Source organism: Lampris incognitus, chromosome 16 (genome assembly GCF_029633865.1).
Source record: "Lampris incognitus isolate fLamInc1 chromosome 16, fLamInc1.hap2, whole genome shotgun sequence".
Classification (NCBI taxonomy): domain Eukaryota; kingdom Metazoa; phylum Chordata; class Actinopteri; order Lampriformes; family Lampridae; genus Lampris; species Lampris incognitus.
This window is the reverse complement of record NC_079226.1, coordinates 29,475,882-29,492,224: the sequence shown is the minus strand read 5'-3', so window position 1 is coordinate 29,492,224 and position 16,343 is coordinate 29,475,882. Positions and strand designations below refer to the sequence as shown.

Here is a 16,343-nt window from a genome sequence, read left to right as displayed (position 1 = left end):
TCACCCCTCATCCCCTCGTTTTGGGATTCTTTGGAGATGAAAAAAAAGTGTGGTAAATGAAGTCTATATATCTACTATATATCTGCTCCTGTGTAGCTCTAGATGTCCACTTAACCTCGGTGTTCACTGCAACGTAGCCAGTACTCTCTCACCCACGCGGAGGTGGATGCCGGAGATTTAGCGTAGGCCACATCATCTCTTGTCTCTTACAAGTCACGACAACGAGCACCTGGATGTATCAGAAATGAGCTTTGACATTTTCGTTTTGAGATTTTAGCCTTCTGTTCCGGTTCGTCTTTTATTTTTATTTATTTATTTTTATTTATTTATTTCTATTGGTGGTAAATTGTACTTTTCGGAGCGTGTGTGTTGCATTAGAATAAGTTGGGAAGACTCTTGTGTAGCTTAAGTAAAGATTTAAATGAGCAATGTCCACCATGTTTCACAAAAAGACTCCTTTTTGAGGAGGAATAAACATTTTTATCTGCCTGAGCGGTTCTGGATGCTCTTTCTGCACCTAAACACACTAATGACTCAGAGGTTTGATGCGCAGAAGGAGAAATTGCATTTTCTGGTTTACTGACTACTGACCTGGTGAAATAAAACGAAAAAGCATGAAAATCAGAGGCGACGAATCATCAATTGCTATTCAGATACCACATAAAGGAGGGATGATGAGACCTGAGCAAGAGAAGGGGATGGACGTCACGTTTACTTTTCAGTCATTTCATTCATTTGGGGAAACGTGATTGAGCCCCAATGCTCTTTCCTAGCAACGCCCATCCTCACATTCACAATCATTCATACCTGGGAGCCGTCCAGTAAAATCAGTCGCTCACCGCAGTGTACCAGCTCAACACAGAACGGTCAAGAGATGAGTGCCTTGCTCAAGGGCACATCAACAGCCTTTATCGAGGGATGGGTAAGCATATACGTATGTATGTATCAGTTCTCTTTTCCCTGATCACATTTTCACACCAAATGTCTGGGCCTCCAGGTGGCATAGCAGTCTATTCTGTTGCCTACCAACATGGGGATCGCTGGTTTGAATCCCCGTGTTACCTTCAGCTTGGTCAGGCGTCCCTACAGATAGATACAATTGGCTGTGTCTACGGGTGGGAAGCCGGGTGTGGTTATGTGTCGTGGTCGCTGCAGTAGCGCCTCCTCTGGTCGGGGGGGAGTGGATAGCGTGATCCTCCCACGCGCTACGTCCCCCTGGTGAAACGCCTCACTGTCAGGTGAAAAGAAGCAGCTGGTGATGCCACATGTATGGGAGGAGGCATGTGGTAGTCTGCAGCCCTCCCCGGATCGGCAGAGGGGGTGGAGCAGCGACCGGGACAGCTCGGAAGAGTGGGGTAATTGGCCAAGTACAATTGGGGAGAAAAATAGGGAGGAAAAAAAATCCAAAAAAACAAAAAAACAAAACCCAAATTTCTAGACCAGTACAAACTGTCATAACACTGCCTCGTTTGTGTGTTTGTGTTTGTGTGCGTGCGTGCGTGCGTGTGTGTGTGGGGGGGGGGCTCAACTGCTGCTCTGAAGATAGGTGTGTGTGTTGTTTTTGGGTGGGTTCAGAGATTATGGCGAGACAAAGAGAGTGTTAGATGTGGGTGTAGGTCAGCCAAAACTGACTCAGTCCTCCCTGGTATGCGTTCCCTCTGTGCTCCATCGCTGTACCTGCAGGACGGGTTCAATTTCCTGTCCAGCTGCTTCGACGAGGATGGTTGCTGCAGACAACAACAAACTGACAAGGTACCATCACATTAACAAGCCCTGGAGGGAAATTTCACACATGCCCCATCGATGTACCCTTTGTATTTAAACCAAACAAACTTGCAGAGTACACTTGGAGTCTTACGACGTTTACACAGCGTCTGTGAAAACTGGGCCATCATTCACCAGAGTGATGAGTGTATGGGGGAAAAAAAGCATTGCACTGCACAAACTCATGCATCTAAACACCCACAGTGCACAAACAGAGCGATATAGTGCATGCTGTTAAGTGCCGGGAGGATTGCCGTGACTTGTACATCAGGGAAACCAGACAGACGCTGGCTAAGAGGATGTTACAACACAGAAGAGCTAACACGCAGACCAGGACTCCACCGTCTACACCCATCTACAGGCCAGTGGCCACTCTTTCAGGGATGAGGATGTGCACATCCTTGATAGGGAGGAAAGCTGGTTTGAACGGGGAGTCAAAGAGGCCATCTATGTTAAGAGGGAATGACCATCCCTGGTGGGGGGGGTAAGAGTACATCTGTCGCCGTCTTACAATCCTGTGATTGCAACCATTCCCCAATCCGCTGTGAATAGTACACATGGCCATCGTAACTCTACTTAATGGTCCCGCCCATATTTGCCACTGTATTGTTTATAAGGGCGGGGGTACCTGCAGTCAGTGGAGACTGAAGAGGTCACTTGGACGAGTGATGAAACGTTTCTCTCAATAAACGTCGTGTCCAGATCAGATGAACCGATTCAACTTCCTGCGATTTTCTTAAACGTATTCTTGAGCATGCATAAAGGCATAAACAGCGATAGCGCATACCATGGACTTGATCCGATAGATAAGGTGCAAGAAAGTTAACCCTCTTCATTTGAAAGATGGGTGTGTTTGTGGGTGAGAGAGAGAGTGAAAATGAAAGAGGAGACGGAGAGATGGGACAATAGAGAAGAAAGAGACAGAGGGCTGTTCTGGGTGTGTCCACATCGTTGTCATTCTAGCACTCATTCACGTCTCGCTTAGACCCCGTCCAACCTGTTACTGCCCATTCAGGCCGTGGGAGACGAGGAACCACTCCTTATCTGCCCCCGTGTGTGTGTGTGTTTGACTCTGTCGGCCACTTAGTGCCTAGAGTAAGTGACTGTAAGGGTATCTCCACGTTGTCTACTGGCTTTTATCTCTCCCAGCGTTATCCACCTGCAACCTTTGGACTACCTATCTGTCTCCACAGAGCCTCCTTACATCCACACCGCTGGGACTTCTTCCTCATATCTTGATGTAACTCGACACACCTGCATGCCAGACTTCCCTTTTTACCAGCTTCGCCCGCATCTCTGCAAACCGAGAGAAAACAAAACAAAAGAAAACAAACTGCACCTCTACCCTTTTTTTGAATTCAGCTTTCGAGCCTCATCAACGCACCTGACGACCTCTCTGACGCGAGACATCTCGTCTTATTAGTTGAGGAAATCTGGTTTTCATCTGCCACCCACTCTCCCTGGAGTTAACCTTTCAGTTTTTTTTGTTTGTTTTTTTTTCCTACATCTGAGTTTTCTCTGGAAGACACTTTAATTTGGTCAACACAGCAGTTTTGCTCGCCTGGATGCTCTCTAAGTGATTGCACACAGTGACTGTGTGTGTGTGTGTGTGTGTGTGTGTGTGTGTGTGTGTGTGTGTGTGTGCGTGTGTGCGTGTGTGCGTGCGTGCGTGCGTGTGTGCACCTCAGCCCCTTGAGGTGGCCGGGCAGGATGATGGAAGAGGTGTCTATCACGTCGGCAGGTTGTTCCCACACTGTGGATCAGATGAGCGAAGAGGAGATCCTCGCCTGTCTGGTTGCCGAGTCCCGACCTAAGTCCACAGTAAGACCAAACTATTGTGTGAACTGCTGTTTAGATTGTCCTGCAGCAAAACTGCAACGAAGATCAACAGCTGAGTCAAAACAGCATCTTAAACTGAGCGTTTACAACAACCAAACTAACCGTGAGAGTTTATTTCCTCAAGGCTCTGCAGTCCAAATCAGTCTCGGACTCAGAATTATAATATATTTTACTTGCAAAGAACGATATAAACATAACAGCGGATGTATTTGCTTTGGTAAAATTGTTGTCGAGACATACGTATGTCATTAAATCACATATGAACTACTTAATAATGACATCCAAGGCGCAAGGATTTGGCGTATGTGTAGCAGGATGGTGCAAATTGCACCGTGCAATACATAAAATTGTTGTTTTTCTTCATGTTTTCCCAACATTTCTGATGTGGGCTGCAGGAAGAACGCCTCATGACCCATGTGTCAGTCAATAAGGATGCTTAGTGAAAATAAATGTGTAGGATCAGAACCACTGTTCTCCAAAAACTCGTTGGGCATCCAGAAATCATTCAGCATGTTTTGACTTGGATTGCCCGGTTTTGGGTTTACGGTCTGGACACTCGCTCATAACTTTTAAAGACCTAAATGATTCCTTAGCTGCCAAATAAAAATAAAAATTCCTTCTCACCAAACCTGGGAGCTATGTAATAACTTACTGCTAATAGCCGTGGCTGAATTGTGACTACAACTTGCTGTGGTAAGCACAATGTATACCCAAACGGTCATTACCGGGAGAACAACATACAATACAACTCAGAAGGGCTCACAACGCCATGAAACCCTACACAACACCGGTCATACAACACCAGTGCTATGGTACATCCATCCGTTATCCAAACCGCTTATGCTGCTCTCAGGGTCACGGGGATGCTAGAGCCTATCCCAGCTGTCATTGGGCAGCAGGCGAGGAGACACCATGGACAGGCCACCAAGCCATCACAGGGCCTGCCGCCCAGTGACTGCGATGGCACATGTAAGAGACAATGGTATATGTATGAGGCTGCAATGCATAATGTGAATGGCTAGAATATGCATTTCCCCCCCAGAGATATTTATACATATCCACATCTGTATTTTTATTCATACACATGCACAAACGCTAACATTAGCATGAATAGCTACGAGCATGTTTGCTCATCTCTGTTAAGCTGCTCTTATATATGGAGGACAGATGGCGGCGCATGCTAGCCCATCCTCTCACACACATGCCCCCAAGATGGTTTGTTGCTGTTTATTTGTGGTGTATCCCTTTTTCTCTATTTCCCTTTTCTCAAAAGTGTACCTTTTTCTTCCTGCTCCATTGTTATTAGTGATTATTTGCTTTAATGCCCATGCTGTTTGCTCCCTCATTCAGCTTGTTTTAGTTTCATCAGATCTGATCTGATTTGATGTGGTCTAGTCTCAGTGGAGGCAGTGACCAGCATAGGCTGAAGCAATCTCATGTTGTAATGCAAAACATATTTTTGAGCATGACAGGTTTCATCCTCTTTCTTTATTCCTTGCTTAATCTCTAGCCCATCTTTCCATTTAGCCCTTTCTTAGTTTGAACGTAGGTCTGACTTTGATGCCTTTCACTCACGCTTTATCTGGGTCCATCTGAGTTTGGAGTAGATAGCGTCGTTCTCTTTTCAGCTCAGCCAGACCTGACAGCTGTTGTTATCGGCGAATCACTGACTAGCTCTTCTGTGCAGGTCCCGTCTAAGAAAGCTAAGCTGAAGCAAAGCCAGCAGGCACAACAAACAGAGGGACAAGAGGACCCCATAGACAAATATCAGGTCAGATGCTGCAGAGTCAAGTTTCCTCCAACGGACTTCGCCTCCCTAGAGGCCAACCCTATCTTGTCCTCTGAAATCCTGTTGATCGAGGATAGATCCCATTTCCCACCCCTGTTCTATCTCTATCAAAACCTTTGACTCAAGAAATGTCTATGGCCGACTTTCATACTGACAAGCATTCACTCTAAGAGGGAAGTATTCAAGGTTAAGGGATCACTTCAGTGGTTGATGCGTACAGAAGAGAATTAGAACCACATGTGAAAAAATTACCGCAGTTCTGAATTCAGTTAGACTCCCAGAAACACAACGAAATATTCATATGTGGACCTAATCCTCTTCCGTAGGTGTGGGACAAGGTCAGGTGCCTCCCTTTTTTTCGGTCACTTTTTTTTTTTGTGGAGATAATTTGTTGATCCCCGTGGGGAAATTACACTCTGCATTTAACCCATCCTAGCTGTGTAGCTAGGAGCAGTGGGCAGCCGCAGTGCAGCACCCGGGGGCCAACTCCACTTTGTCTTGCCATGCCTCGATCAGGGACACAGACAGGAGTATTGACCCTAACATGCATGTCTTTTTGATTACTCAGATGTCGAGCAGCTTTGATGAAGAGTGTCTCTCTTTGTCATCTGACAGCGTTTTTCTGCCCTCTGTAGAGAGAAAACCGTCAGCTCCAGCAGGTCAGCTTACGTCTGGAGCAGGAGAATGACCGCCTGGCTCACAGGCTGGTCACCAGCAAGATCGCTCTGAGGAAAGCTCTGGACCAGGTACTGGTAACTCCTGTCCCATCACAAACTTTTATAAATCCAGTAAGATTTTCCGAGGTCAACCTCCAATATAAAATATTGTGGATTATGTTGTCATGTACTGTCATTTACTCTCACTTGCTGTAGTTACTTTCCCTCATAGTCCATGGGCCAGAGCCCAAAATTTCCTATTTCGGTACACTCAAGGTGGCAAAACTTACTTATAATTTTTGAAAGGATCCATGTCTGTAGATGATATTTTGGTATGATAACCATTCCTGAGTGGCAGCTGTATCACAGTTATCAGCTCATGAAGTTAACCACCCCCTAAAGTAAATTGCATTTTAGACGCTGGTGCATATCCTGGTTTAGCCTCATGGTCAGGACATTTTTCAATGTTCTATAATATTGTCTTTGGTATCATTTTAAAGGGGACCTTCTTAGCTTTCATTCAAGCCCTGTTGTGGATATTTCTCACAAATATAGAGGTCACTTGAGCTCTTCAACCCGTCAATAACACACATCTTTCTGCAATGTTCGCCTAAACTATATACTTTCTTTTAGCCCTGTGGCATCTAGGAATATCAGGGACACAAATCACAAAAACTGGAATACTCACAGGACTGTAAAGATTCAGAAAATGTATAATATACCCATACTATTTCATTGTGTGAGGTGATTGTGAACCTTAAATTAGAAGGGCATTATTACTAAGAAACTAACTAGACCAAAGCCAGTTAGTCCATGGGTCAGACCAGATATCGATATCACCCAAGGTGACACAACTTCACTGGTGCCATTTTATTTGGTACACTAACAGAAGTAAAATAATACATGATAACCTTTCCAAATGAGCAGCTATTTCATTTTTCTTTCAGGAAACCTGTTTCTGTGCCTCTCACGATTGTGTATTTGCCCAGATTTTTACAAATATAGCATTTCAACACCCCTGGTACTGATTAGCCTAGCTTAAACTCTGGGACAGTTCTTAGTTGGCCAACAACCAAGGATAACCAGTACTGTGTACTTCCATTCATTGTGCTAAGCTAGGCTAACGTGCAGCCAGATAGCTTTCTACTAAACACATATAGAGGAAACTCGTATCTATCTTCTTGTCTCACTCTGGAGAAGATTGTAAGCTAATTTCCCATAATGTTAGCATGTTCTTTTAATGTATATGTTAATATGATTAGTTAAAGTGGCTACGAGGAACTTTCATCTTGTGTTGATTTTAGCGGCCTCATGTGGACAAAATACAGCTGTTGCATAGCAACTAGGTAATGTATCTATTTGTGGCTATGTAAGATAAATAATGGTAATATGACGCTGGTGAAGCAAAGTAAACTTTGTTTTAGTAGTGTTCATACACCTAAGTTACATGTATTTGTTTGTATGTGGCAGGTGAAAACTGACTGAATATGGCCACTGGTGAACAAGCAAGTTTTTACCCAATACCAAAGCGCCCACGGGTGGAGTGTATTATCCACTGTTCTGATGATACATATAAGCTGGTTTCACTACAAAGTGTCGACTCATGGAGAACTCTGCTCAGGGCAGCTCAGATACGAAATCATGCACCAGTTTTGAAACTGGCAAAAGACATTCCTGAGGGACAGATTCCAGCAATCTACTACCACAGAAAGTGTCGCAGTATCTTCACTATGAAGCAAATTCTTGATGGCCTCCTTGCAAAAGAAAAGAAAAGTTGTGTCTCTGCTGAAGAGAAACAATCTAAGAGAGTAGCTCGACATGCTCCAAGTACATCTAGGACTTATGATGCAGAGTGCATATTTTGTCAGAAAAACAGCAAATATTCCAAGAGACAGAATACGAGAGAAGTACTGGTGCAGTGTCGAGAACTGCGAGCTGATGCAAAGATCAGGAGTGCAGCCACAAAGAAAAGGGACAGCAGAATCCTTGCCATTGTGAGTAGAGACCTTGTAGCAGCTGAAGGGCACTACCACAGGTCATGCTATATACTTTACACCAAAGAAGAGGTTTCCAAAGGAGAGGTTGCCAGCAATGAAGATGACGATGCTGCAGCCCAGTATGAAGCTGCTGTGAATGAGGCATACAATGAGCTGTTCCTCTTCATCAGGATGGAGCTTTTTGGCAATCCTCAAGTGATGACAATGACTGATCTCTCTTCTAGACTGGTAGCTTCAATGAACTCCCAAGGCATTGCCCAAGTCAAGGAATCAACCAAGAAGCACATAAGGCGAAACCTGGAGAGTGAGTTTGCTGGAGCCTTGCAGATATTCCCTGATGAGAAAGGAAAATTCCTCCTCTATCCCGATAACTTGTCCATGAGGGAACTTGCCAAAGAAAATCAGTCTCTCAAAAGGGAGCTGCAGACCCTGAAAAGTGTCAGTGCACAAGATGTTATAGCCAAAGCAGCCATCAAATCGAGAGCAGACATTAAAAGTCAAGATGTTCCTCAAACCTGGCCGCCTGAAGTCAAACCAGAAGCAGAATGTCTTACCATTCCAGAGTCGCTCATTATCTTCCTGTACTCTCTACTCACAGGCTCAAATGATCCTGATCATGCATCCCAGAGAGTGCAGTGCCTTCTGCAGTCATTTGGCCATGACATAGTATATGCAGTGGCATGTGGAAATACCAAGCCTTCCAAGCACATTGTTCTGCCATTCAGTGTCAAATCGTTGACAGGAAATGTAGAGTTGATAAACATCCTCAACCGACTTGGTCACAGTGTGTCCTATTCACAGATGGAAGAGATCAACACTGCCCTGTGTCTCCAGAAACTCTCATCATCAGGGAGTGGCATTGCCCTTCCAGCTAACATCCATCCTGGCATATTCACAACTTTAGCCTGGGACAATATCGACCGTCTTGAAGAAACTGTCAGTGGTGAGGGAACATCTCACAGAGTCAATGGGATTGCTGTGCAAGCAAAGCCAGTCAACCCACTTCCTGTCCAACCCATGCCCACTGTTCCCAAAACAAAGAAGAGAAGCATTGATGGACCCCCACCAATGTTACCAACTTACAATGCTGGACAACGGGTAGGGCCACCACAAAGCAAAAAGTCAGATGCCGATACTGCAGCCAATACTAAGCTTGCCAGAGAGAAAAACCTTCTTTGGGTCCTAGCACGCATGTCACAACAAGAAGAACAGTCAGTCAGCAGCTGGACAGGCTTCAACATCCTGACCCGAGGAGAGATGACGGTCATCCCTGACAATATAGGCTATCTGCCTACCATCAATGCTCCAGCGACACAAATGTCTACTGTCAACGAGGTGCTTAACCAGTCACTGAGCATCATGCAGTGCTTAGGCCTTGTCTGTGTCTTTGACCAAGCCCTGTATGCGAAGGCTGTCGAGATCACATGGAAACACCATGACAAGTTCCATGATATCATCGTTAGGCTTGGGGTATTCCACACCATCTGCACACTGCTGGCAATAATAGGAAAGCGTTTCCAAGATGCTGGACTCAAAGACCTCTGCATTGAGTCTGGCATGATTGCAGAAGGCTCAATTGCTGGTGTTATGGATGGCCGCAAGTACAACAGGGCAGTGCGACTACACAAGCTCCTGTATGAGGCTCTCATGCGACTGACCTTGAATGGTTTCCTGTCCTGGTTGGAAGAAACTCACAGGAATGACATGGTTCACCTGAATGAGACACTGAAGACCATTGACAGCCTTGGGAAAGAAGTCTCACAACATGCTTTGAAGGAGGTCCTCGAGAACAGCTCTTGTACACGCATCATGGATCTATTTGAAGTCTACCGTGAGTTCCTTAGAGGTGGAAACGGCAGCCTCTCGAACTTCTGGATGTCCTATTTGGACATGGTTGAAATCTTGTTGGGGCTCATCCGAGCATCCAGAGAGGGAGACTGGATGCTACACTTGGCTAGCATTCGAGCAATGATCCCCTGGTGCTTTGCTTATGACAGGATGAATTATGCACGCTACCTCCCCTACTACTATGCCCAGATGTCTGAGCTGCCCATCACACACCCAGATGTGTACACAGAATTCATGGAAGGAGGCTTCTCAGTCCAACTGGGCTCCACCAATCCCTTTGGCCGAATCCCTGTTGACCAAGCTATAGAAGAAACGGTGAACAAAGACACCCAAACAGCTGGAGGGACAAAGGGATTCAGCTTGAAGCCAGGAGCTGTGACCAAATATTATCTCACAGCTGAGTATAGAAGCATGTACCTCAGACAGCTGAGAGACCTGACAGGTCAAGGCAGGTGCAAATGGTCTCATCCAGATCTACAGAGTCCAAGGATCAAGAGAGATGAAGCAGATGTCCAGTCTCTCATGGACCTTATGGAGAATAACTGGCTAAATCCTATGTCCCCTGATGAGATTGATTTGGTTAGCCTCTCCACTGGCAACATGGCTCCACCTGATGTGACCATAGATCTCTTGAGAGCTCTTGAGAAAGGAGAAGAGGCCTACCAAGCATTCCAGCAAACAAGGTTAGATGCAGACCCACCACCTGTGAAATTCCACGACAAGATGACCAAGCAAAGTCTGAAAACATTCTCCAATGTCAGCACAAAACAAGCTCATGGAAAGAAAGCACAGGATGTGGTTCTGAAGGCAGATAGAAACCTTTTCAGTCACATGATCCTGGTGGCTGAAAGCAGGAAGGTGAATCTGAAAGATGTCCTTGCCTACCCATTGGGCCCACAACCATGGGCACTGGCAAATGCTGATAGGTCCTTACGAAAAACACACAAGGCTGCACTTGCCAGAGAGCTTGAAAAGAATGTATCTCCTGCAGAAGACATCCCAATCCCATCTACTTCCATCATTGATGGGATGAGCCTGGTCCAAAAAATGCATGGCAACAACAAAACCTTTGCACAGGTGGCAGAGTCAGCCTTGACCCAGGTCCTCCATGAGGGAGCACAGAGTGGGAGGATTGATGTTGTTTTTGATGTCTATCACCAGACTTCGATCAAAGATGCTGAACGACTGAACCGGGGTGGAGACATCACTCCCCAGTACAAGAATCTTGCAGGGGGACACCACGTCCAGCAGTGGAGAAAAATTCTGTGCAGTTCCTCCAACAAGACCAGTCTCATCAAGTTTCTGGTGGAAGAGTGGAAACTCCCACGATACAGAGCTATGCTGCATGGCAAGGTGTTGTACATGACCTGTGAGGAAACCTGCTACAAGTTGACAGAAGATGGGTGTGAGGAAGCAGCAGAACTGCACTCCACACATGAAGAAGCTAACACCCGTCTGCTCCTGCATGCATTGCATGCAGCAAATGCGGGCTCAAAGTCAGTTATCATCACAGCTGAGGACACTGATGTCATGGTGCTTTGTCTTGGCTTCCAGAAGGACATCACCTGTCCCATCTACCAGAAGTGTGGGACTCAGAACCGCACACGGTTTGTCGACATCACCAAACTGGCAAGTTCACTTGGAGACAGCATCTGTGACAGCCTAATTGGCTTACATGCCTTCACAGGCTGCGACACTGTCAGTGCATTCGCTGGTCGAGGGAAGCTGAATGCCCTGAAGATAGTGAGAAAGCACACTTCCTGCCAAGAGACTTTTAGTCAACTGGGACAGACATGGAATGTGAGTGATGAGCTGTTCCAGAAAATTGAGCAGTTCACCTGTCGGATGTATGTTGCTAATAGCAGCACTGCTGAGGTGAACAAACTGCGTTACCAGCTCTTCTGCACCAAAAGGGGAGAGGTTGAGTCCAGCCAGCTGCCACCATGTAGAGACTGTCTCTTTATGCATGTTCAACGAGCCAACTATCAGGCAGCAATATGGAAGTGCTGTCTGCAGGCTAACCCTGTGGTGCCAAGCCCTACTGAGTATGGATGGACAGACGATGAAGGCAAGCTGGCCATTTACTGGATGCGCTCCCCACCTGCACCAGATGTGGTCTTGGAAATGCTAACATGCAAGTGTGTGCATTCATGCAAAATGCCAAGCTGCATGTGCCTGTCAAATGGACTTCCATGCACAGACATGTGCAGGTTACAGACCTGCAGTAACCAAAAACAGCAGGATGGTCCAGAACTGGACTTTGAACTTGGGGAGTCAGATGATGAGAGAAACGAGCAGTTTGATGAATGACAGTGTGATGATTCTGATGGTATTACTGTGGTAGTAGTCTATTGATGCACAGGATGTTGATTCTGGACTTGGTTACCCAGAGCTTGATAACAATAATGTAACCATATTCACATATACCCATTACCCTACCCATTACCATTACATATACCCACTAATGATATGGGATTACATGTATCATTGACTAAGTATATGTAAATGTCAATGTTGTTTAAAATATTAAAATAGTTCATTACCTCACTATGGTATTCCTTTTTATCATGTATTTTGATTGTGTATTTAAACAAATGTATAGAGACCAGTTTGTGACCTAACTGGCTTTGGTCTAGTTCTCATTTAAGGCTCACAATCACCTCACACAATGAAATAGTATGGGTATATTATACATTTCCTGAATCTTTACAGTCCTGTGAGTATTCCGGTGTTTGTGTTTTGTGTCCCTGATATTCCTAGATGCCACAGGGCTAAAAGAAAGTATATAGTTTAGGCGAACATTGCAGAAAGATGTGTGTTATTGACGGGTTGAAGAGCTCAAGTGACCTCTATATTTGTGAGAAATATCCACAACAGGGCTTGAATGAAAGCTAAGAAGGTCCCCTTTAAAATGATACCAAAGACAATATTATAGAACATTGAAAAATGTCCTGACCATGAGGCTAAACCAGGATATGCACCAGCGTCTAAAATGCAATTTACTTTAGGGGGTGGTTAACTTCATGAGCTGATAGCTGTGATACAGCTGCCACTCAGGAATGGTTATCATACCAAAATATCATCTACAGACATGGATCCTTTCAAAAATTATAAGTAAGTTTTGCCACCTTGAGTGTACCGAAATATCGTCTGGCCCATGGACTATCAAAAGGATATCGTGGTTGGTTATAATGCTACGTCATTATTTCATAGTATGGCATTAATACCGAGGTGATTTCATTTGCACTGACAGGCAGAGGACAGAGTGGATAAATTTGCTCAAGACCTTCTACAAACTAAACATCAGCTACAGGCTACAGAGGAGGAGAAGAGAGTAAAGGAGGAGGAGGCAGCGATGGTAACAATCGGTTCAGTTTTGGATCTGAAGAGTTGAAAATATGTCACTGTCACAATACTAAAGGTCATTGCCTGTAACTATAGCCAGGCATAAATTTGCCTGGCAAGGACCATTGAAATAGCGATAACAAAGAATGCATGATGCAACTGTGTACAGTATACACTATGCAGTGTTTTATCTTTATTCTATTCCATTCTGTTCTGTTCTGTTCTGTTCTGTTCAGGTCTGTTCAGTTCTGTTTCATTCTGTTCAATTCTGTTCCAATCCGTTCTGTTCCATTATGTTCTGTTCCATTATGTTCTGTTCTGTTTTGTTCTGTTCTGTTCCATTCTGTTCTGTTCCCTTCTGCTCCATTTTGTTCTGTTCTTTTCTGTTCCATTTTGTTCTGTTCTGTTCCATTCAGTTCCATTTTGTTCTATTCTGTTCTGTTCTGTCCTGTTCCGTTCCCTTCTGTTCCATTATGTTCTGTTCTGTTCCATTTTGTTCTGTTCTGTTCCATTGTGTTCAATTCTGTTCTTTTCCATTCCATTCCGCTCTATTCTATTCTATTCTATTCTATTCTATTCTATTCTATTCTATTCTATTCTATTCTATTCCATACCGTTCTGTTCTGTTCTGTTCTGTTCTGTTCTGTTCTGTTCAATTCTATTCCATTCTGTTCTGTCGTGTTGTGTTGTGTTCTGCTCTTTTCTTATCTGTTCCAGTTTGTTCTCTTCTGTTCCATTCCATTCTGATCCATTCTATTCTATACTGTTTTGTTCTGTTCTATCTCCAGTTGAAGGAGGTGTTTCGGAGGGAGTTGGAGAAAGCCGGGCATGAAGTGAAAAGGTCATCAGGCATCATCACAGACTACAAACAGGTACACAGCGTTCTGTGATGAAGGCAGAGTAAATCAAAATGCACTTTTGAAGGATAAAAAAATGTAAATATATGACAAATCAGAAGATGTTATGCCATAGAGAGTTGAATGGCTCATTGGAATTTTGTTGTTGTTCTTGATTTGTTTGTTTGTTGTTTTTTTGTGTGTTTTTTTTTTTTGCTATTTAAACATTGGGTTAAAGCTTCTTTAAGGGGAACTTTATCCCTGGGGTTTGTTTCACTGTTGAGCACGCTATGCTGCAATGTGGCTCTCACGTGAAGAAAAGAGAAATATTAGGCAAAACGAACAGACAGTTCATGACCAAGACTTTTGTCAGAGTCAGAACTTAAATTGAACCAATAACAACACTGACAAAACAATAAATACTTCAGGTTTAGTTGATTTTCACACAGTCTAACCTGTTATGTCATTGACAGGAATGTAATTTACAGGTTTGGTATCGATGACTAGATCCAAGTTGTGACAAAACTGGAACTGAGACGCATGGTTGAGAACTGAGACTCATGATGACCAATTCCATTTTTGCTTGATTGTGTTTTTCTATTTGTGGCTGGAAGTGATGCCTAGCTCAAGTAAAAAAGGCTGATATTTTAGTTTGAAAATAGATTATAGATTGAGGGAACATTTTTGTGAATGTCTGCCCTGGTCCTTTCTTCTTAAGTTCATAATTGTGAGTCTGATGCTCTTTCTTCCAGATCTGCACTCAGCTGACCAGCCGTCTGGAGAGACAGCATGCAGCCCACCAAGAGGAGCTGGAGGGCCTGAAGGTGAGGAAGTGATCACTGCCAAGGTGGCAGTCTCACTTCCTGTGGAGAACAATTGTCATCCTTCGTATCATGATTCTTTTTCCTTACTTCATTTGCTCCTTATAATAATAATAATAATAATAATAAAACGACATTTGTTTGGTTCCTTTCCCAAAAAAAAAGAAAAAAAATGCCAAGCTAAACAGGCCAATCCACTGCAGGAATAAATATGACCACCCGAAACAATATTCCTGAAAAAGTGTTCCTCCAGTCCCCAAAATTCACAGTATTACTATTTTGCAGATTGGCTGCAACTTCAGTGCTTGGCTATACTATGTTTTTAATGGCGCGTCACCAAACATTTGTAGATGTTCATGTTAGCGTTTGCGTTTTTGAAGACAACAACCTCACTTCGTGGAGACAGGTGTTCATTTTGGTTCCTATAGTCCATCACATCTCTTTCGGTGTACATCCTAGAATGCGATGGTGGCGTGCACTCACTGTAGACATGTTGTGGAAGAAGATAATCCAGGGAACCCACGACCAAGCCGGGAGGAAGACGTCGCCGGTGGCAGAGAGTCAGACAGGGGGAGGAGGAGGAGAGAGGAGCAGAGGTGGGATGAGGAGATGGAGTCCCTCAGCGCCCAGGTCAGAGAACTGGAGAAGGAGCTGGCCCAGACCAAACTCCAGATGGTGGAGGCCAAGTGCAAGATCCAGGTCAATTGTCTATCTATTTATCTATCTATCGATCTATCTATCGATCTATCGATCTATCGATCTATCGATCTATCGATCTATCTATCTATCTATCTATCTATCTATCTATCTATCTATCTATCTAGGATCTGTTCTATACCAGAAATTGTTCCCTCAAAACTGTCCTAAAACACAGTTTGTACGACTCTGGATATGGTATAGTGCTGATGTATAAATGTGCTGAAATTCAACGATCCAAAAGTTAAACCTTACAGAGCTTTTCTTTTTCTCGTGCTGCATTTCTCATGTGTCTGGCATGTTTGCATGTTCTCTACATATCTAGGAGCTGGAACACCAGAAGGGAATCCTGACCAATGACCTCCAGGAAGCAAAGAACAGCTGGTTCAGTAAAACCCTCACCTCTCTGCGGACGGCCGGCGGGGGCCTGCACGGCTTTAGCGTACCCAGGGACGGAGCCCACACAGCAGGCTGGACCCTGCAAAGTGGGCCCCTGTCTGGATGGAGCAACAAGAGACATTCATGGGCTCACAAAGACAGTGGGGGAAATGTCTGACATCTTTTGCTGAGTATACACGGACACAAAACGTCCCCTTTGTGTCCGTTCCCAGGGAGAAACCTGTCAACAGAACGAGGGGCTGACTGTTTTCTCTTAAACTTATTTACACCCATATCTGAACTTTATTATTTTGTGCGCTCGGGAAGAATCGCATGTTTGGATGCAGAATGTAATACAGAAGGTTGCACTGAAA

The 16,343-nt window shown here is 44.5% G+C and overlaps 1 protein-coding gene across 1 annotated transcript; it reads left to right on the top strand.

Moving 5' to 3' along the window:
• Window positions 1-3,474: 3,474 nt before the first annotated feature.
• LOC130126790 (rab GTPase-activating protein 1-like) lies at window positions 3,475-16,250 on the top strand. The gene is made up of 8 exons (XM_056296421.1): window positions 3,475-3,585; window positions 5,291-5,374; window positions 6,028-6,138; window positions 13,147-13,251; window positions 14,027-14,110; window positions 14,827-14,898; window positions 15,355-15,594; window positions 15,917-16,250. The coding sequence occupies exons 1-8, from the start codon at window positions 3,475-3,477 to the stop codon at window positions 16,145-16,147; spliced, it is 1,038 nt and encodes a 345-aa protein (XP_056152396.1). The 3' UTR covers window positions 16,148-16,250.
• The last annotated feature ends 93 nt before the right edge of the window (window positions 16,251-16,343 follow it).